We start from the raw sequence: 22922 nt of genomic DNA, 5'->3' as shown, positions 1-22922 counted from the left end.
ATGAGATGAATTGTTGAACAATGAGGTATCTTTTTGTAAAACTTGGGATTTGGATGTTTCAAATATGAATGCTCAATACACAATAGGTCATAGTTGTGTAAGAAGGAATATGTTACAATGGAGCATCATTATCGAGTTGATATATATTTTGTTACAATAGATACTCAATTGCTAGAACTAAATAGCAAATTTAACAAGCATGTTGTTCAACTCCTCACTCTTACTACAACTTTAGATCTGAAAGAGTTTTTCAAGTTATTTGATAAATATGTATTCTTGTAAACAAGTTCAATGCAAAGGATTTTTCTCAAAAAGAGAAAGAACATATTCAATATGCGTTGAGACATTATGAACTTGATGTATGTCAAAGATCCTAAATTAAGAAAAATATCAACACTTTTTGAACTTTGTAGAAGTTTAGTTGAGAACGGAAAGTTAGTTATGCACCCACTAGTTGATTGATTAGTTCGTCTTCTATTGACTTTTCCAGTTTCAACTGCATCAACAATACATGATTTTTCTACTATGAAGATTGTGAAGATTCTACTCTGTAACAAGATGAAATATGATTTTTTGAGAAACTCTTTAGTTGTCTACCTTGAAAAAGGAATTGCAGTAATTTTTTATGTAAACAAAATAATTGCTGATTTCAGTTTGATCAAAGAACGAAGAGTGCAGTTCAATTAAACTTTTAAAATTGTACTCTAGTTTTTTGTGTTACATCGTTTTCCTCTTGGAAATTTTAAGCTTCACCCCTGTTGGAAAAACTGAAAAATGAGAAGGAAAAAAAAATGAAAATTTTAAACAATGCAAAATTAGTAAATGCACACTTTTAACTTTCACATTTCAATTTTTTTTTGAAAAATGATCATATATTTTTAATTTTTTCTCTCTCATTATTCTATATTGCTAAAAAAACTCAAATTTTATTTGCTTTCTTCTTTTTTCACTCTTTTATTTTTCCTTTTTTACTAAACCAAACCAATTCTTAAAATTCCATCTCATCTTTAAGATTCTATTGGGGATTTGGCATAAAGTTAACCAATCACTTACTTTGTTAGAAAGTTAAGCGGCCTTTTTACTCTCTCTCTATATAAAACTATGATCCGTATTTTATTTATTTCCCTAACTTATTATTATTATTTTATTTTATTTTATTTTTTGTTTGTTTCATCTACCCGTTCTTTGATAATAACTTTCTTGGCATTTTCTTTGGGCCAACCCAAATTTTCTAAAGACTTGATAGAAAAATATCGCCATCGCCATCACATATATATATATATATTTATGTGTAATTCACACCGAAAGCCAATCCTCAAACCTCAATCATGCATTCTTTTTCGGACAAAACTTAAAAAGAACACTTGAAAGTCGAATTATATATATTACTTTGTACACACGCGACATGGAAATGAAATCCAACATTCATCAATGAATTATTGTAATAAAACAACACATATGAATCAGAGAAACATGAAAATATCGTCGTCGCAGCAATCAAGCCTCCTCGAGTGTTGTATGTGTGGGGATTCTGGTATTACTCGAGAGCTTTTTCAATGCAAAATTTGTCATTTCAGATCTCAACACAGGTACTTATTTTATATATCCTCTGCTCATATTTTCCTTTTTTTTTTTAATCTTTCTGGGTTTTTATTTTCATTGATAAAGAATCAGATTTTCTTTATTCTTTTTAAAAATTCCCATGGCAGATATTGCAGCAATCGGTATCCAAAAGCTGGGGTTTATGAAGTTTGTAATTGGTGTTTGAATCAAGAGGAGCATTCAAAGGAAAAGTCTCAGAATTCATTGAATTCTTCAGCTTCATCTAAAGGCAAAAACGAAGATGATAATAATAACAAGATAAAGGGTGATAATCACCATGGAGCTGGCTTTAAAGGCAACCGAAGAAATACCAACAGTTTAAAGCAACAACAATTGATGAAAATTCCCATCAAGAAACCCAAGTTAGAAGAGAAAATGAAGCGAAAAAGGATCATAAAGAATGCTTATTTAGAAGAAAAGCTTAGAAGAACAAAGTTAGAAGAGATATCGAAGAATGGGGTCATTACAAGACATTTTTTCAGAAACAAGGTAAGAAGATATAAGCTTTTGGATGAGGTTTCAAGTTAAAAACATTAACACAATTATGAAGTTGGGTTAAATGAGTGAAACCCAATTGGTCAGCTGGAGAAGTCAACTATGGCTGTGTCAAACAAGGGTTGTTTTCTTTTCTTCCAAACAGATAAAATCTCAGTTTAGGTTGGAAGAAAGTCTTGGAATGATGGATACCATTATGGATTTTTGATATAATAGATATTAGATAGTTAAAAATAAAGAATTTTGCCTTGTTCTTCAATATGATTTATCAATTTTCTAGGCTTCCAACATTTAAATATCTGAATTTCCATAGTATTTGGAAGAAACTACAAGTTTACTGCTTCAAAATGGTCGATTAACTTATAATTTTGTATCTGATATTCATAGGAAAAATAATTAAAATAAAATTTGATGGAAAATATTATCGTGTGAATAAATCTTTATAGTACCAATTATTAATATGTTAGAATTTACATATATTACACTTAAAATATATTATTAAGAAAAATAAAAGAATTGATCGAGATTTTAGTTGACTTAGGTAAAGTCTTTTGCGGAAACACATCTAGTAGTAATTGGCCTAAACGTAGACCATTCTTCACGCATTTTGCTTTTACTTCTAGACGATAATGGTTTTCCATTATGGGCACTTAAATTATAACTCAATTTCCATTTTGATTAAAAAATTTCTTTTAATAATAGTTCTACTATCTTTTTAAGTTATACTTCAACTATCAATTTTATTTTATTTTAATTCATTCAAAACATAAAAGCAACTAATAAAGATTCACAGGTACATGTTTTTTTATAAATTAAATAAAATTTATAATTTAAATAAAACTTTAAAAACAACTATAAATTTTATCACACCCTATACATATAAAACTGAAAATAATGTATTTAAAACTAGAAGTGTATTTAAAAACAATATACAATTAATGAAGCGTATGTGTTGAAACTAATTATTAATAACAAATGGAATATATACTATATTAAAATAAAACTTTAATTGAAATATGTATGATATTAAAAAGAAAATGTATGAAAAACATTAAAATAAAATTTTAATTGAGTAATATATTTAATATTTTATTAATTCAAATAAAGTTAAAATCCCACTTATCTTAATTATAAAATGATAATTCCGTAATTTTCTTTTCTCCTATAGAGTTTAGTTTAGGATGGGGTGTTGACTTGACTTACATTGTCCCTACGAAATTCTGTGTCAGATCGTGTTTAGATATGATAATATTTGATACAACGCAATAAGAATCCCACAATTTTATTATTATTTTCTTCAGCATTTTTCACAAATGAAAAAGTTAAACATGTGAGGATAATTTCAAGTCTACTTCTAAGATTTTTACGCTGATTAATTAAGAAATAATGAAGTTAGCGAAAGAATATAATATATCAATTATGTTACTTTTAAATTACAATATAAATATAATTACCTGTTTATTTAATCGGAATATACAATTTCAAAATTTTGAGAATTTTAATCTTACATTAAATTAAAATTTCATTTATCTTAATTATTTATACTTATTAATTGAGTCAAGATATCAGTCAACTTGATAAAAATTACTTTAAAACTAATTTTTAATAAAGTATTGAATACTAATATAATAATATTTTATCCTTTTACTATTTTTATATGAAATGTTTAAACAAAACAACTTAGAATGTGTTACGAATATATTATTAAGTGAATGTCCATCAAGATCATGATAAGAATAATCATTAGAAGTAGATCTTTACTTCATTTATATTTTTGATGCCTATAAATAGAGAGTTTGGAGAAGCTTTGTAAATATTTCAATTGATCAATAAAATACGCTCTCTTTTTGCTCTCTCATTCTCTTTGTTCTTTACTCTTTATCTATTTATTTTATAACATATTATTAGCACGATTATCTTTTAATTGTTTTTCTCCATAAGTCACAAAAATATCTTAAATTTTACTATTTTTGATTGTCTCCCATAGCTATTACTATTTCAATTGAGGTTTGCGCACTATGGGTAACCATTAGAACCTTTAACCAGTCAGGTACACATAAAATCTCTAAATTTTTTATGCCTTTTTATGCATAGAATTTTATATAATCCTTATGTGGTATGTTTTTCTTCTTTGTTGATTGATTTTGGTAAAATTATTTTATGAAAACAATATTATTACTTTAAGGTTTCTTTTAAACTAAGATTCTTTTATTAAATTATAGTATATATGATACTTGGATGATTAAAATTTTTATGATTAAATTATTGTTATTAAAAATGCTTGACATTATTATATTATATCTTTTAAATTAAATTTATAAATATTTGATTAGAGCATCATAAGATTTTATAGCACATATGTGGTATTGAAATTTAGTACATTGTGTCACTACAGGAAAATAGGGCTTTAGCGGCGTTTTAGTGGCATTTTATCAAAAAACGCCGCAAAAATTGTAAAACACAGAGCAATAGCGGCGTTTTTGTGAAAAACGCCGCTAAAGACAGAGCATTAGCGGCGCTTTTGGAAAGACGCCGCTAAAGACCAGAGCACTAGCGGCGCTTTTGGAAAGACGCCGCTAATGACCAGAGCATTAGCGGCGCTTTTGTAAAGACGCCGCTAAAGACCAGAGCATTAGCGGCGCTTTTGGAAAAACGCCGCTAAAAGTCACATAACCGCTAAACCTCAAAAAAACCATAAACAATAATCTATAACCCCTAAAATAATAATTATTAAAATTTATGGTTATACAATATATTAAATATTTTCTTATATAATCGTAAAAGAGATAGTATTGAATTTAAAATATTGAATTAATTATCATTATAGTTTATGGTTTATGATTTAAGATATATGATTTAGAGTTTAAGGTTTATGAGTTAACTATGGTTTAAGATATATGGTTTAGGGTTTAAGGTTTAGGAGTTAACTAGTATTTGAAGGTTTATGATGAATTATGGGTTTAGGGATTAGGGTTTAGGGGTTAGGGTTAGAGTTTAAGGTGTAAGGGTTTGGGGTTAAGGGTTTAGACTTTAGTGTTTATGAGATAGGGGTTAAGAGATTTAGGGTTTAGATTAATTAGTATTTTTAATTTATATATTAAATAATTTCTTATATAATTGTAAAAGAGATCTATAATCTTAATTTGAATATATTAAACTTATGATTATAGTTTAAATTATTTAAGAGATAATAGATAAACTTTATATATATATTAAATGGTTTAAGATTTAATCTAAAAATATTTTGATATATTAAAATAATTCAATTCAAATTAATTCCTCTACACTTAATTTATTTAAGTGAAATTTAAACTTAAAATTTAGTCCTTATATTTTAATTTGATTAGTTTTAGTCCTGTATTTTTCAAATCGATCAAATTTATCTTTTGTACTTTTCAAAATTTAAAATTTTAGTCATGATCACTCAAATGATAGCAATTATATATGTTTGGTTAAATTCTGCTATTAGTCTTAATATTGTGCGTAAAGTTGTAGGTTGAGTTCATGTTATCCAATTAGATCATTCTTGGTCCCTATACTTCTCGACTTTTGAAATTTTAATTTTGACACAAATGACAACCATTAAATCCAGAATCGCCTTTTTGTGAGTAATATGTTTGTTACATTAGATTTTAGAAATAGCAAAACTTAATGAATTTAATAGCTACCATTTAATTAATACTACAATTTCAAATTTTCAAAATTACAATGACTAAAAAATAACAAAATTAAAGTAAAATGACTAAATCCACAACTTACATATAATTCAATGACTAATAGAAAATAATAATAATTAAAAATATTTAACTTGTTTATATTTAAAAATTAATAAATATCAAATGAAAATAACATGTATATATTTATAAAAAAATTAAAACAATATCATTAGGTTTAAGTAAATTTACGTTAAGTATTTATAAATTTAATTGGAAATTTAACTTAAACGGGTCGTTTTCCTTTTGAAATGTTTTCTTTTCTCATGCCCGACACTAAAACCCCTAATTTTTAAAGTCATTGAATATATATTAATAAAAAACATAATTGTTTAACTTAAACATGATTGTGCTTTAAGCATGATATTAATATATTTTATTTTTATTCAAGTCTCACTTCATTCAATATATGAGCCTAAAATTTTATCTAAGTATGCCCATATTAATAAAAGGCTTAACCTAAACCCAATTTAATATATATATTTATATTATTTTTAATTTAATATTTAATATCCTATATATGTAATTGTATTAAAATTTTAATTTATATTTATTAAAATTTTATATGTAATTGTATTAGCATTTTTAATGTTGACATTGTAGTAATATATAATATTATTATAAATTTAATTTTTATGTATTATAAATTTTATAATACATACGAATTACATAATATACAAAACATTATAAAAATTATATTTTTACAGTTTGTGCATATAATATAGATGCAATTTTTAATCCATTTACATTTTATGCAAATTTTAATCCATTTACATAATATACGCCAGTAATATCCATTTACATTTTTCGCCAAAACCCTAGCATTTGCTTAACACATTTTTATCGCCTCACACTCTCTGTTTTCACTTAGTTTCTGATTCTTCACTTTCATTACTTCAAACTCTCTCAGCGATGAGACCTCCAAGAGGTAAGTAACCAACGTCTCTTACGTTTCCTATCATTTTTAGTTACAGACTCCCGTTATGGCATTCCTAATGGTTTAATCATTTTTCAGGCCGTGGTGGTGGTGGGTTTAGGGGCAGAGGTGATGGTGGAAGAGGGAGAGGAAGAGGAGGTGGTGGAAGAGGTGGTGATAGGAGGTGATGGCATTCCAAACCAATTGAAACTAGCAGCAATGGCCATCGATTTGAACGTCCGCCTGAGATCCGCCGATATGCCTCTCGCAATGCAAGAGCGAGCTATCCGGAGAGCCAGAGCTTTAGTCGACGCTAACAACCCAGGTATTACCAAACCTACGCAGGTCGCAATGTGCCTTAAGAAGCTAAACCTAAAATCTTGCTTCTTCAGTCACATTTTGGATGTTGGGGTTTTGAGTTTTTTTTTTCCTAAAAAAATGTTTTTTGGGGGATGCAGGAATTTGATGCGTTGTACGGACCGGCATGGCATTGCATAGTGGGGAAGAGTTTTGGGTCGTTTGTGACGCACGCCGGCGGAGGATTCTTGTACTTCTCGGTGGACAAGCTTTGTTTAAACTCCTGAAAAAGAGGTTATTTGCTCATCAGCAGGAAATCATGCCCAAGGGGTTGCATTGGCTGCCAGGAAGCTTGGTTGCAATGCTGTTATCGCTATGCCTGTTACAACTCCTGAAATTAAGGTATTTCTTTGTGAAGTTTCTCATATCAATTGTGCCGTCTGTAGGATATTTTAATTTGAATGGTGGGTTTCTCTTTTTGCAGTGGCAATCTGTTGAGAGGTTGGGTGCAACTGTTGTTCTCGTTGGAGATTCTTATGATGAGGCACAAGCATATGCTAAAAAGCAGGCTAAAGAGGAAAGTCGTACCTTTATACCCCCTTTTGATCATCCAGACGTTATTATGGGACAAGGTACTATTGGAATGGAGATTGTGCGCCAAATGCAAGGCCCATTGCATGCAATCTTTGTTCCCGTTGGTGGTGGTGGGCTCATAGCTGGCATTGCTGCTTATGTAAAGAGGGTTTCCCCAGAGGTATGTGGTTTCTTATTGTAAACATTACTATTGCATATTGTTGCGTGGGAGCTTGGAGTTCTTTCATTCTTTATAGATGACAAGCACTTGCCACTTCATATATTCAATTTCCTTCCTTTTTTATTACTTTCGAGCCTTGAATCATCATATATATTTCAAGACTTGAAATTTCAATTGGTTTTTGTTAAAGTTGGGAATTTAGTTTGTTGCTAATTGCTAGATAACTTGATCTGACCTTGGCAATTATGTTGACATATCATAATAGGCGTCCCTGGTCAGATACTTAAGATCTTCATAGAAGCTGACTTAGGAAAGTTTTCAATTGAATGTTACGTATTGATGACAATTTCACCTTACAGACATAGATGAATTAGAATAGTTTAAGACTTAGAAGCATGTCTCATTTTCCAGTCTTTAGAAATTAATAGGTGAGCAAGCTTTTCTAATGCTACTTTATACTTTTTGCATTGCCTAATTTTAATTTGATACATAGCGTCTTTGATTAATTAATTATATTCAGAACTTGGTCTTGTTCAAACTCAGATAACTATAAGACTACCAATATGATTATATGCATTTGTAGCAAAAACTAGAGTGGACTTAAATTCTTGATATTTTGAACTCATGATCATGGTACATTGAGAATCTCTTAATACACTAGATGAAACTCGAAGGTTTTCTTATCTATTTTCAGCTCTAACTTGTTTTTTTCTTTTCATTTATGATCTTACAAGAGGCCTGCATCCAGCACACCTGTTACATCCTTGATTGAAACTTATGTTATACTGTTGGAAATTCACTTTTATGTTATACAGAATAGAGCTTCATAATGAACCTTGAAATATTATTCCTCTCTAATTTTTCTTTCATTCATTCATTCCTTTTCCATTTTTTTTATGTTTAGTTTTGTTTCATAAACTTCAAACTAATAATCCCTACAAATGTTTTTCATCTGCTTTCTCTTCTCTTTTGCTCTCTTTTTCCTGTTCTTTTTATTTTCTTTCTACTATAAGAAAAGGTTCTCAGGTCAAGCCCCAGCTGGTTTGTTTGTACCCTTTTACATCAACGAGTAGTGCAACGCAAAGAAATATCAAGCAACAATACGACCAGCTTGTTAAGTGTCATGGAAACAAAGGATTGACATTAGCTCAGGTTTGTTGAAGTTCCACTTTTTTCTTGATGTTCTTTAATCTATTGATTAACTTGACAAGTACTAATAAAGGCTATCCGTTTTATAATTTGTATTGAATTATTGTAGTTTATGATTTTTCTTATAATTAAGAAAGTAAAAACAGTATAGCTGGTTGTGTTGAAAATGAAGGTCTTACTTTTAATTTACTCTTAATTTCATATATTATTATTCTACTACGTACAATTACTTATTATTTATTTTGTTTTATTGAAGAAAACCACTAACCAATTGTTTATATTTAAAAGAACACTCTTGCAGGTTTTACAAAGCTATCATCCACATTGAGTAATTTAGAGATGCTTGACTTAAAATACAATTACTTGAATGATAGCATTCTGCTATCTCTGAGTGAGCTTTCATCTCTTCGATATTTAGATCTATCATACAATCGAATTGAAGGATCAAGTCATTCAAGAGGTAATTTAAATATGGTCCGGTTTTAGTTTTTATTTGTATTGTGGCGTTTGACAGTGGTTTTCAATTCTTTTTATCCCCTGTAATGTAACTCTGCTTTTGCTTTAGTAAAATTTTCATATAGTTGAGAAAGTAAAACAGTTAACAAGTAATTTTAATATATATAAGGTTTCCAATGGATTTCAAGACTCACCAAATTGGAAACTCTTGTTTTAAGTGGAATTCTTTGAAGAATAGTGTTCTTCTCCATATGAGAAATCTTTCATTCTTGAAGAATTTAAGATTGAGCGATAATCACTTGGAAGGAAGGGTGCTTCATATTCAAGGTAGACTGATTTTACCTGATTCTTTTTAATTACCAAGTTATGAGTTGAAATATGTAGTTAGTTATAAGTGCATTTCTAAATTAGTATCTGCCTCTGCTGTTTTGTCTTCTTTTTGGGCAATTATATTTCATTATGTTTTTACAACCACAAGGTTTCTAAATTCTGCAAACCTTCTTAAAATATTATGTCTCTCTTTTTTATTTTCATTTTCAATTTAGTTGGTAGTACGTAAATATTCCACCATTGTGGATGAGTTTATTTTTTTCGCAAAAACTCTTTTAATGCTATAATATATTAATTGATTTTATCTCACCTTTTATTATATTAAATAATTTTTGTTACCTAAAACCTCTTATACTGTAACACATGTAGCATACTTTTTGCAAACAAAAATATGTAAAGAATTGCTGTAATTTTTTTGAGCATATGCTACAGCCCACAAAACAGAATATAATGTTTTAAATTAGCTTCCATTGATTTTTTTACACAAATTTGGAATTTTCCTTTACACCCCTTTATTAATTTTACTTTGATTTGTTCAATATATAATTCAGATTGTCAGACTTGAAATTTGCCTCCAGAAACTATATGGAGAGCTTTGTACATTTCCTTTTCCATGGCCCCCATGTCTACTACGATTTCAACCATTCTATACCAAGAAGTATGCTACTTATAAGTTACTTTGATTTCTTTTTACTCATTCTACTTGCAAGGAAGAGAGCAAGTTGTACTTGTATGTAAGTTACCAAGCAGAAAGAGATCTAAATAATTAGTGGATGATAGAAATTTCATATGATCTTGAATTTGCTACTCGATAAGTGATCATTTTTTTTTGTCCGAGACTTGTTTTCTCTCAAAGTAATGATTATGTAATTCTCTTGATGTTGATTGGCTGCCTACTTTTATAGGATTATGAGTATGCAAGTTATAATCCTGTTGCCTTTGATATTGCAAATCACTTCTGTGAGATGGCTGCCGATTATACACAGATACACCCCATGTTATGGATTATAGTAAATATCCAGGTGAACCTTTTGGATCTCATTTTTTTTTCTTTTGGATCTTTCTTTTGATTTTTTACCTGTCAGTTGTTAGCTACTTAAGGTGTAGGCGATAAAACAGGATTGTCAATGACTCAATTCTGCTTTAAGTTTACTATGCTTTTTAATATGTATTTATGATCTGAAATTTAAATAATTCATTTGGATGAACAACTTATTATAGTGCCTTAAATGCTGTCAAGAGGCATGCTTCTTTTCTTTTCTTTTTAATATTAAATTTTGTCTATTTATTCTGTCAGTTAGAGCATATTAAACAATATATATATATATACATGCATATATGTGGTGTGTGTCCTTCTATTAAATTCTTCGTTTATGTATTTGAACTTTGTTAAAACTTGAAATGCTTCAAAATTATTGGTTTTAACTGTGAATTTTACCTTCATTTGTTTTTTTTTTCTGTGTTTTAGTTGTAGAAATTAAAATATTTGAAAAAAAATTAATTATTCATCAATTTACATTTGAGATAACCTTCATTCTAAAACCATGGTTTTGAATATTTTTCAGCTTATTAAGAGAGTAAGATGGCATCCACTTTCACAGCCATGTCATCAGTTGGGTCATTCGTTGCATCTAATGGTTTGGCCATAAAATAATTTATGGTTTTGCTCAATCAAGTGACCGAGATTCCGTTTAACAATTTTCTTTATTGCTGGAACAAGTCTTAACCAAGATCAAGATCAAAGTACTTCACTAAGTTATATATGCAGGCATTGCAATACTTTGGCTTCATCTAAGCTTGAGCCAGCCTTCTGTTGTATATTATTTCTTCTTCTTTTTTGATCTTTTTCCTTTGATTAATGAGAGGTGATGATGATTTGGCATTATCTTTTCACCAGGATGAATTTTGTTTTGTAATTGTAATACTTTGTGTGTATTTTTTTGTATTAAATTACATATTGAATCAATATTTATGTATTAAATTTAAATTTATTAATTTTATATTTAGTTTTGAAGTTTAAATTTTAATGGAAAATTTAATTTAATTAATATTTTTATTTATTCTTAAAAGTATATAGTTTAAAGTTCAAATTCCAAAAATTAAATATAATATAATTTTTTTAAAGGTCATGGTTTTTAGCGTTTATGAAAAGCGCGCTAAAGGTTATAGTTTTTAGTGGCATTTTTGAGAAAAGCGTCGCTAAAGGTCATGGCCTTTAGCGGCGTTTGCAAAAAAAGCGCCGCTAAAGGTCATGGCCTTTAGCGGCGTTTGCAAAAATGCGCCGCTAAATTTTGCGGCCCCTGCTATAGAGGCGTTTTTTGCGGCGCTTGTGAAAACACCGCTAATAGTTTTAGTGGCGCTTAAAAGTGCCGCTAAAGGCCAAAAAAATGCCGCTAAAAGTCTGTTTTCCTGTAGTGTGTATCAGATAACTTTTAAGCATTATACACGAAAAATTTGATTTTATTTATTAAATGATTTTTTGTTACTATTAGATTATAAATGTTATTACGAAAACAAAGTTGTTTTACTACTTGTAAAAGTGCTCGTGATAATAGCCAGGGTGATAACAATAATGTTAAAGAATCTCAGGTATATTTTATTATGATTTATTTATTATATCATGTTTATTATAATTGGAAACTAATCATGACAACATGAATAGATAGATTTTGATTTGAAATCCACGTATATTTGCAATGGTGATTATGAAATAAAGAATTTTTGGGACATTTATAAGTTCGTCCTAGTAAATCTATTGCATTCCCCGAAGTGAACGCAAAAGAAAATATAAATCAATATCATTCCAATATTTGGTAATACAAAATTACTTAAAAGCTTCGAAAAGCTAATATATTAATATCTTGTGATGGTTAATTCATTGATTTTAAAAGATATTTATAATGGATCTCATATTGAGATTGTAAATGAGGAAGAGATTATATTTCATATGTATCAAAAGAGGATTGGGTTATGGATTTATATTTATTACTCTTGTTATAAATTGAATTGATCATGACTATTTTTGTGATATTATTTTGTCATCATCACCGTTAAGGGGTTGAAAGAAAAATATTTTACTATAAAAAATCTACTTAAATTGTGGAATAATTAAAAGAAAAATATGAGAAATAGAATATGATAATTTTATCTAAAACTCGTTATGGTTGGATGCACCTGAAGTTGCAAGTTTTTAAAACTGTGAGTATAATTTTACAGTATTCAAAATAAGTTCTCAATTAAAATTACATGAAAAAATATTATTGATGAGAACCTTACAAGAGAGACAATATTCAACTTGTCATTATTCAAATGTGCTCCTGCAGTAGCAATATTATGAAAAATTTGTACTTATGATTGAACAAAAGTTTTTAATCACAAAATCTAATCATTCCCTAAAGAGAATGTAACAATATTTAATAAATTCGAAAGACATGATCTTTGATGTGGATGTAGTAAGTTGGACAATAATAATAGTCATGTGGGATGGTCGTAATAAATTTTCTCACCACCAGAAGTGGAAAAATGAAGAAAGCAAGAAAAGAACAAGAATTTCCAAAAATTTTTAAGAAGAGAGACAATTTATTTATGGAAAATCATTGGTTATGTACCTATTATACACTTGGAAATAAGATCCACTTTCAAAGTTTGCTATTAATAGATTTTGATTGGAATCAAAGTCTACTACTAAAGTTTAATTTGCTTACTTTTTATCATCAAGACTCAACGTAGAACAAAAAAAATATGTCTTTAAATATTAAATCAAATTGATATATGATTTAAATATTTTGAGATGATCTTCTTTTAAGTTTTGATTACATGTATTACATATTGTTTTGTGCATCTAATTTGTTCATGAAAATAAATATTAACTAATTTATTTATATCGCTATAATAGGTTTTATAATTAAATGATATATTTGATTAAAACATATCTAGTATACAAATTTATGTTAACAAACCAATGAATTTTATGGTTATTCGATTTGATTTAGTTCAAAAATTGTTAAAGATAGTAGTTCATACGTTTTATATTAGTCTATTTGTTAATTATTTAGAGAAATAACATGAGCAATTGTAAATGGAAAGTTCTATGAGCTTCAATGGTTGGATTTTCAATTAAATTTAATGCATGTCTAAGATGATAATTATGAAAAAAATTGCTAGTTTTCTTTATGTCATCTTTTATGTTTGAGTTGTGGCGTTTATTGATATATTTAGTATAGGCTTGTTTTTGTACATGACCTAGGCAATTATTCTTAGTCGTTAGATGATTATGCAAAACTCTCGTTAAAAGGGTTTTAAGAGTATTTTTTAGTCGAACTCGGGACCTTTTGCATCTGAAGCGAGAGTAATACCACTAGACCAAATGCCCTGCATTTGAAGATTTTGGCATATTCCCTGAAGCAAATATTGTGTGCAATTATTTGGAAATTATATTTATTGACTTAGTGGCATTATAGACTTCACATTGATTCAATCATTTCCAGTAGTAAAGTCACAATAATAATTATATGTAGATACAAAGTAAAAAGGAATGATAATAAAATTATCAATCTGATACAATTTACTACAATTGAAATGCATGTTAAAGTAAACCAGAAGTTTACCGATACATGTAACACCCCTTACCCATACCCGAGGCCGAGATAAGGTACGAGGCGTTACCGGACAAACATACAAACATTAAACTAAAATACAGGCCATAAAATTTCATTCATATTTCAAAACATTCATTCACTTACACATAGTCCCTTATTTGAGTCTACGAAGCCCAAAACATGCTTTAGAAAGGGTTCGGGACTAAACCGAGAACTTACGAAAATCTTGGAAATTTCATGCTTTAAGGCTCCATACGCCTGTGTCCCAAAGTTGTGTTCCATACACAGTTGAGACACATGGTCGTGTCTCTGCCTGTGTGGAATATACCTAGGCTATTTTCCAAGCTTTGGTCAACCTTAATCTCTTACACACTTATACAAAATCAAAAGCATATAACGTGGTATTCATTTAATGATTAAATATTCTCAATTAAACCACAAACATAGCATTTGTATGTCATCATACATGTGTCTCTCATACTCATTTTACCTTGTTTATTATAGTACCACTTATACATTTATACCAAGATTATCATCTTACAAAATATCTTCAGTTTAATCATCAAGCATTCATATTTAAAACTAGATCATATCTTTATAAAATACCACAATTCAGACACATAAAATAACATGTTTACAGAAACATTTCAATTCAACTCCATACCCAACAAGCATTACATTGAGACTAGTCATATATATATATATATATATACATGTCATGATACATATCATTTATTTCATTATATCAATATTTCATATACCATAGTTTCCATGTATTCCACATATATTTATTTTCCTCCTCCTCCTCTCCATTCCACATCCTTAATGTATTTAGCATTCTTGTAAGTACGATTTCACAATTTACTAATAAATGCTCACATCAAACTGTCCACACTAGTCATAGTCACTTACTTATTTATAATTCGAGCTACAGAGCTCCAAATTAAGATCCGTAAATTTCCCTTAAAACTAGACTCACATATATTTCTACCATAAAATTTTCATAATTTTTGGTTTAGCCAATTAGTACAGTTTATTCATTAAAATTTCCCCTGTTTCACTTTCTGACCTCTCTTCACTAAAAATTAATTATCTCACAGTACAGATGTAACTCGGACAATGTTCTTGTTGATTTATCTTGCAAATAGACTCATTAGGGATTTTAAAAATATAAGTTTAAGCCTCTAATTATTTTTATCCAAAATTTTGTGATTTTCCAAAGTCAAAACAGGGGATCACGTAATCATTCTGAACCAGTCTCACAAAAACATAAATATCTCAAAATATAAAACTCCTTTTCTTGCTCTGTTTCTTTTATATGAAAATATACTCATTGAGCTTTAATTTGATATCTATTAAGTCTCTTATTCAATTTCTATTATTTTTGGTGATTTTTCAAAATCACGTCACTGCTCCTGTCCAAAACAGTTTTATTGCTAATTCACTCTTTCACACTTTCTTTGTATTAACCTCATTTTAACATAAATATCACAAATCATTTTCACCACATTTCATATATCACAGGTATAGGCCCATGATCACAAGGTCACCATAAAATCATCCTCATGTATAACTTACTTGTTTATAACCTCACCACATCCTAGTCACTTAATGAACACATCATTCACATAATCAAGTTCCTGCACTTATTCATCACAAAACTCACAAAGCAATATATAGAGTGTCTCCCGTTGAACACTTCGGATCAATCCTCGATACTTGGTGGTTTCAGCACATAGCTCCACCCATCATATAGTTCGGCTCTCTTGTACACATGGTGAACACTCAGTACCATGTGACCTAGCCAATTTATCTCGTAGCTCTCTTGTCTACATGGTGTCCTTCACCTGGAACCACACATGCGACCTAGCTACATATATCCCGTAGCTCTCTTGTTTACATGGTGTACACATAGTATCACCCATTTGACCTAGCTACATCATAATGTCTTATAGCTCTCTTGTACACATGATGTGCACTCAGCACCATACATGTGACCTAGCTACATACTATCTGTATCATCCAATCTTTCCGAAGGTTCAACCTTGATTTCTCTCTCTTTTCCAACAATTTCACCAATCAAGTAATTATCCGCAAAATATTTCCAATATTATTATAAAATATCATAATACAAGTAATATTGATGTATTACTTACATATAAACTTACATCTCATTTAATATCAAGGCAATAACATTAAATTACACATTGCCTTATTAAAAATCATATGAACTTACAATTTCTCATAATATCCATAATCATAGAAATCACATTTATGTATGATAATTCAATGCACTTCATGTACCATAGACATATTTTTAAATTAATTCATAAACTTGGCACCATAATCATGTAATTTAATATAATTCAATTAATTCACTAAATTTAACTTTCAAATATAAATTACAACATTATTGTTGTCTTATTATCATACTAACTTACATACTTTCAACACCTCGGAAATCATAATGAATATATCAATTTTACATTGAAATATGCATAAATTAATGCTTATTATACATATGAACTTACCTCGATACTAAAACGACCATTTTACCAACTTTCTCAATTTTTGATTTTTCTCTCATTCTAGGTTCAAATCTTGTTTTCCGGGATCTAAAACATCATATTTTACTTATTTAATTAATTTTCTATTCAAAACAGTCCTTAACTCAAACTTTGGAAAAATTACAATTTTGCCCCTAAACTTTTGCATATTTACACTTTTGCCCCTAGGCTTGGGAATTAAACTTCATCCCTTATTCTTATGTTTTATGACATGCTGATCACTTTTCCCTCCTATGGCAACATCAAATTCTCACTCTAACATATACTTATGACTATTAGGTATTTTTACCGATTAAGCCCTTTTACTCGTTTTCACTCAAAACCGAGTAGCAAAAGTTGTCTAACATAATTTAAAACTTCATATTCTATTATAAAACAGCAAAATAAACACATTTCACCTATGGGTATTTTTCCAAATATGAACCCTAGCTTAAATTATTGCTAGAATAAGCTTAATCAAATTACCGGGATTCTAAAAACGTAAAGAACTTGAAAAATGGGGTTATAACGGACTTACTATTGAGCTTGGAAAGCTTGAAAACCCTAGCCATGGCTTCCCCCATGCTAATTTCAGCCTCCATGAGAAAGATGAGTCAATTTTGGCTTTATTTTCCCTTTTTATTTCTTTTAATTACCAAATGACCAAAATGCCCTTCCTTATTAAACTTTCAAAAATTCCATCTATGTCCAATTTTTGTCCATCACTTAGAAATTGGTAAAATTTCTATTTAAGACCTCCTAATTAATATTTCAAAGCAATTTCATACTAGAAATGTGACAGCCCTAAATTGACCCTAGTCGGAGAGTGGTTTCGAGACCACGAAACCGAGTCTTATAAATAATTAAAGATTATATTCTGTGTTTATGATGTGCGTAAATGCTTGTGTGATAGTTCCATACTTTAATTCAGTCAGTGTATGTGAAATTGATTAGTAGGGACTTATGTGAGACAATTTAGAAATATGCTAGGCAAGTGTTTAAGTGGCCTATTAATATATGTGGGAAAGTGATTGTCCTTGCATGTCAAATTAGCCAAATTAAAGCATAGTGGCCGGCCATGCTATGGGTAGAAACATGTCACAAACATGTTATGTTAGTGATGTATGTTAGGAAAAATAAAATAATGAGCATGGTAATTAAATAATGAAAGGGAGGAGTGATGCAAAAAAAATGGTCTCATCCATGCCCCCCCTTTTGCCGTGAATGGAAGAAAGAAAACAAAGAAAAAAAAAATGTATGTTCATCCTTGAACATCTTTGACCGAAATTCAAAAGGAAAGAAAGGAGGAAAATGTTGAAGAGGTTCGGCCATGCATGTAACTAGGGTAAGGTATGTTTGAGGTTGCTCCATGAGATTCATGTATATTTTAGTAGTTAGCTTGAGTTCTAACTAGCCCATGGTTCAAATCTTTACTATGTCATGGAGATGATATTCGGCTAAGGTGGATTTGTGTTGATATCATTTGCATGCTAAAAGTGAAGCTTTGTAATGATGCATGTGATGGTGGATTGATGATTCTTGAATCTTCTTTTTAGCATTTTGAGTGAGACATTGTTATTTGTTTAACCATGACCAAAAATTGAAATGGTATGGTGTTGTGATGCATTCGCCATGGTAGGAAGTAGAAGGAAAATATGGTTGTTGTTAGATGAAGTAGAGTCTAACAAATGAGCACATATGTGCATTAGTTGCTAGATGGAGAAGAATCGGCTAGCAAGTTGTGTGCCAAGGCCGAATATAATTTTGTATATTAATGAGTAATGCATGTGTTGAATCGATGGAAAGGGAGAGGATGCTTTACTAGTGTTTATATGTGTATGGGCCAAGTTTTGAACTTGAAACAAAATGGTGTTTAGTCAATACAAGTGACCATACTTGTAGAGTGTATTGAGTGTTGCAATCGGCCTCAACATAGACATGTATGTTCGGCCACATGAATGAGCACATAAGTTGATGTGTATGTTCGGCCATAGGTAAGCATATTGATGGCTTTATCTTGACTTAGAAAATTCGCTAAGGGAATATTAGCTAATATGTTGAATTGATTCGTGATTTCGTATATATGTAACTCTAATGTCTAATGTATATATGGACTAAGTACCTTGAGGTTTTCTTTTGATGTTCAAATGAATTGTGTTAAATTTCTTAATGTGATTAAAAATGCGCATGACCATTGTGTATTTGAGCTAAAGGGTGGCCATATGACCTATTAAACTCCTTGTCATATTCGGCCATAAGCTAGCATAATGAGACTTTAATAAGTTAAATTTGTTTGAATTAGCTCAAGAGCTTAGAGGACCACAGTTGGATAAGGGGAAGGAAAAAGTTATCGAATTGCCGCCGAAATCGTTCGACCACATCCGAGGTAAGTTTTCGAGTGATGGAACTTAGATTATGATTTGATTAGATAATGTTTTAAGCAAATCAAAATCATGCTCTTTGTATGTGGCTATTGAGCCGAAATTTCAAGTGTGATAAGTGTCTTGTGTTTGAGCTTTGGTAATGAAAATGAAATACGGATGTGTCATGATCTATTGATAAATGTACATGGTTATTCGAATGATGTCCGGGCTAAGTCCCGAAGGCTTTATGCTAAGTGACTATATCCGGACTAAGATCCGAAGGCATTTGTGCGAGTTACTAATTTCGGGCTAAGCCCAAAGGCATTTGTGCGAGTTACTATAACCGAGCTATGTCCCGAAGGCATTTGAATGAGTAGCTATATCCGGTTAAATTTCGAAGGTACATGATTCGGAAATGAGCGATCTTGCTGTAAAAATTTCAGTTAATACGCTTGTAAAATCCCAACAATGAGGTATGTTTCGTATGTGCAATGGAATAGTTGATTCCCTTCGAATAATATTCGCTCAGTCGAGTAATGAGCTTCCGATACTTGCCTAAGATGATCCATTATGTATGAATATAGGGGCTGGAATGTGAAGTAGGAATGATTTGAGAATATGTATATATGGAATTATCCGTTTAGTTATATGAATGCTATACTTCCGATGTGCTTAAATTCTTTGCTCAAAACTTACTAAGCATTTAATGCTTACTCCGTTTCTTGATTCTCTGTTTTATAGATTTTGGTTCTTCAGCTATCGGACTCGGGATTTTGAAGTCGAAGTCGCCCACACTATCAAAGCTCCTTTTGGTATACTTTTGGTTGAACTTTGAAATGGCATGTATAGGACAACCCTTTTGTTGCTGGTCATGAACCCTTCGGTTTTGTGTAAATTTGGATAGCCATGCGAAAATGGCTTAAATATACTTTGATCATAGCATTATAATCGTTTTGTATGTTGTCCGTCGAGAGGTATGGAAATGTTGTTAACGGTTAGCCATGGGAATGGTTATTCATGATCACTTTTGGTATATGTATGACAAACTCTAGTTGATCCATGGAGGATCATGAAATAGGTAAAGTTTACCTTAAAAATAGATGCTGGCAGCAGCAGTGACGTGGATGTGAAAAATCACTAAAAATAGTAGGAATGGAGTTAAATAGTGAATAAATTATGTAATCTAACCTTGATGAATCTATTTTCATAGGAAAGTAACGAAACATTCATATGAACAGTATATTATGAGATGTTAAAGTTTTCGTGAGACAGGGCCAGAACGGTTTCTGGATCCCCTGATCTGACTTTGGAAATTCATTATACATTAACCAGAGATATTTAGAAGTCATGCCTTATAAGTATAGATTCCTTTTTGAGTCTAGTTTCATTAGAAACAAACGGTATCAGTGTTGAAGCCCTGTACAGGGAGATATCCAAGTCGTAATGCATGAAGGTCAGTGTAGTCGCACCCTGTAACAAGGGAGACTTTAACTAATAAACTGTACTAATTGGCCCAACCAAAAATTCTAGAAAACAATCTGTAGATGGACATATGAGTCTCGTTTCAGGGAAAAATTACGAAACTGATTTTTGAGTTTTAGAACTCAAGATATGATTTTTAATGTGACAGTGATGCGGTTAGCCAACTGCCTGGAAATTTTTAAAATGGAATGTGAAAGTAAATGAATTAAGTCGGTTAGCACCTCATGTTCGAATCCGGCAACGGTCTCGGGTACGGGGTGTTACAATTTCATTGGTATCAGAGCTACGGTTTAGTCGATTCCAGGACTACCGTAATACGTGTGGGTCTAGCTATACATGCCATTTTGTGATTATTTGATAGTGTGGTGATTTCTGACATTTGTAAATGTGTTTATTTATAGTAATGGATCCCGATCCCGACCGAGCGGTAGCTGATGATCTTGAGAGTGTAGTGCCTGCTCCCGCGCAAGGGACAGTGCCGGCGGACTCTCAACCTATTGCTAGCAATCCGAATGATGAGGCTAGGCAAGCTTTTTATAGCGTGATGAATGATTGGTTCAACCAATACATTCGAACTAATACGGCTGTTCCACAACCTCCATTCCCGAAAAACACAACCCCCTGACCTACAATACCTCCGGCAACTAACCAAATAAGGTCAAATAAGCCCCCAGTGGAAAGAATCCGAAAACACGGGCTACTAAATTTAAGGCTACGGATAGCGATGATGCCTAGCAAGCTGAATTTTGGTTGGACAACACTATCCGGGTACTAGATGAACTATCTTGCACACCCGATGAGTGCCTAAAGTGTACTATCTCCTTGCTACGTGATTCTGCCTACTATTGGTGGAATACGTTGACTTCTGTGGTGCCCAGAGAGTAAGTAACTTGGGAGTTCTTCCAAACCGAGTTTTGAAAGAAGTATATCAGTCAGAGATTCATTGACCAAAAATGGAAGGAATTTCTTGAATTCAAACAAGGTTCCATGTCGGTTACCGACTATGAACGAAAATTTGTAAGGCTTTGCCGGTACGCGCGAGAATGCATTTCTTCAGAAGCCGTGATGTGTAAATGTTTCGAGGATGGGCTGAATGATGATATAAAGTTGTATGTTGGCATTTTGGAAATCCGAGAATTTGTGGCACTTGTCGAGCGAGCTTGCAAAGCCGAAGAGCTCAATATGGAGAAAAGAAAAGCTAAGGTGGGAGCAAAGGAGTTTCGTAAGAGGTCTTCGGGAAAGCCCTTCCCACAGTCATCGAAGAAATTTAGAGATGGCTTAGGCCGGTCTAGAGACACTTCAGGCTTTTCTAGATGAGATCGCGATCGACCCCTTGTGAGCACACGAGTCACTTCGATCGCCAGTGTTAGAAATGATCGTCGAGACAGAACGGAGTGCCAGTATTGTGGCAAATGGCATTCTGAAAGATGTAGATTTCATGACCGCTCCTGTTACAAGTGCGGGCCAGTTGACCACTTTATCAAAGATTGCCCGAGATTGTTTGAACAGAATGTAAATCAGAGTGGGAAACCGAGTGCTACCACTGCTCGAGGTAGACCATCTAGAAACACGAGAAATGCTAGTGGTGGTCAGAGAGGACCTAGAGATGCTACGACCAGATCTGAGGCTCGTGCTCCTGCTAGGGCTTATGCTATACGCGTACGCGAGGATGCTTCCTCGCCAGACGTTATTACCGGTACTTTTACTCTCTTTGATACTAATGTGATTGCTTTGATTGACCCCGGTTCTACTCATTCTTATATATGTGAAACCTTAGCATCCAGTAAGACTTTGCCTATTGAGTCTCATCGAGTTCAGAATCGGATGTCAAATCCTTGGGTCATTACGTGCTTGTCAACAAAGTGTGTAAGAAATGTCCCCTAGTAATTCGAGGTTCCTGTTTTCCGGCAGACTTGATGCTGTTGCCGTTTGATGAATTTGATGTTATCCTCGGTTTAGATTGGTTGACCGTGCATGATGCGATTGTGAATTGCAAAAGCAAGACTATTGATTTGAGGTGCGCAAATAACGAGATAATCCGAGTTCAGTTTACGGACTTAAAGGGGTTGCCAGCGGTAATATCATCAATGTTGGCTCAGAAATATGTAGGAAAAGGGTGCGAAGCATACCTTGCATATGTACTCGATGACAAAGAGTTAGAAAGGAAACCCGAATCTGTGCCGGTTGTTTGTGAATACCCGGATGTTTTTCCTGAAGAATT

General features: G+C 31.4%; 3 protein-coding genes across 5 annotated transcripts; all 3 read left to right on the top strand.

The window, feature by feature from the left end:
* The first annotated feature begins 1306 nt into the window (after window positions 1-1306).
* Window positions 1307-2463, top strand: LOC108472816 (uncharacterized). The gene is made up of 2 exons (XM_017774373.2): window positions 1307-1589; window positions 1710-2463. The coding sequence occupies exons 1-2, from the start codon at window positions 1432-1434 to the stop codon at window positions 2128-2130; spliced, it is 579 nt and encodes a 192-aa protein (XP_017629862.1). The 5' UTR covers window positions 1307-1431; the 3' UTR covers window positions 2131-2463.
* A 4117-nt stretch (window positions 2464-6580) lies between these two features.
* Window positions 6581-11693, top strand: LOC128290394 (threonine dehydratase biosynthetic, chloroplastic-like). 3 transcript variants are annotated; one of them, XM_053025841.1, is made up of 8 exons: window positions 6581-6738; window positions 6826-7051; window positions 7185-7425; window positions 7508-7777; window positions 8804-8929; window positions 9215-9386; window positions 10618-10734; window positions 11278-11693. In XM_053025841.1, exons 3-7 carry the CDS (start codon window positions 7399-7401, stop codon window positions 10623-10625), a joined length of 603 nt encoding a protein of 200 aa, XP_052881801.1. In that variant the 5' UTR covers window positions 6581-6738; window positions 6826-7051; window positions 7185-7398; the 3' UTR covers window positions 10626-10734; window positions 11278-11693. The 3 variants fall into 3 exon arrangements, with proteins under 3 accessions (XP_052881801.1, XP_052881802.1, XP_052881800.1); XM_053025842.1 differs by lacking the exons at window positions 10618-10734; window positions 11278-11693 and having other exon boundaries at window positions 9228-9496; XM_053025840.1 differs by lacking the exons at window positions 10618-10734; window positions 11278-11693 and having other exon boundaries at window positions 9215-9496.
* LOC128290596 (uncharacterized) lies at window positions 6723-7310 on the top strand. Its single transcript, XM_053026304.1, has 3 exons — window positions 6723-6738; window positions 6785-7071; window positions 7185-7310. Exons 1-3 carry the CDS (start codon window positions 6723-6725, stop codon window positions 7308-7310), a joined length of 429 nt encoding a protein of 142 aa, XP_052882264.1.
* Window positions 11694-22922: the final 11229 nt, after the last annotated feature.

The sequence above is a fragment of the Gossypium arboreum genome, chromosome 3 (genome assembly GCF_025698485.1).
Source record: "Gossypium arboreum isolate Shixiya-1 chromosome 3, ASM2569848v2, whole genome shotgun sequence".
Taxonomy (NCBI): domain Eukaryota; kingdom Viridiplantae; phylum Streptophyta; class Magnoliopsida; order Malvales; family Malvaceae; genus Gossypium; species Gossypium arboreum.
This window is presented reverse-complemented; position numbering and strand designations above follow the sequence as displayed.

Excerpts from the sequence above, each read along its gene's own strand:
- LOC128290596 (XM_053026304.1), top strand. Across the intron at positions 7,072-7,184 it reads GTATTACCAAACCTACGCAG|GAATTTGATGCGTTGTACGG; the intron begins GTCGCAATGTGC and ends TGGGGGATGCAG.
- LOC108472816 (XM_017774373.2), top strand. The coding sequence starts at position 1,432 with ATGAATTATTGTAATAAAACAACACATATGAATCAGAGAAACATGAAA. Across the intron at positions 1,590-1,709 it reads CATTTCAGATCTCAACACAG|ATATTGCAGCAATCGGTATC; the intron begins GTACTTATTTTA and ends TTCCCATGGCAG.
- LOC128290394 (XM_053025840.1), top strand. The coding sequence starts at position 7,399 with ATGCCTGTTACAACTCCTGAAATTAAG. Across the intron at positions 7,426-7,507 it reads TTACAACTCCTGAAATTAAG|TGGCAATCTGTTGAGAGGTT; the intron begins GTATTTCTTTGT and ends CTCTTTTTGCAG. Across the intron at positions 8,930-9,214 it reads AAGGATTGACATTAGCTCAG|AACACTCTTGCAGGTTTTAC; the intron begins GTTTGTTGAAGT and ends TATATTTAAAAG.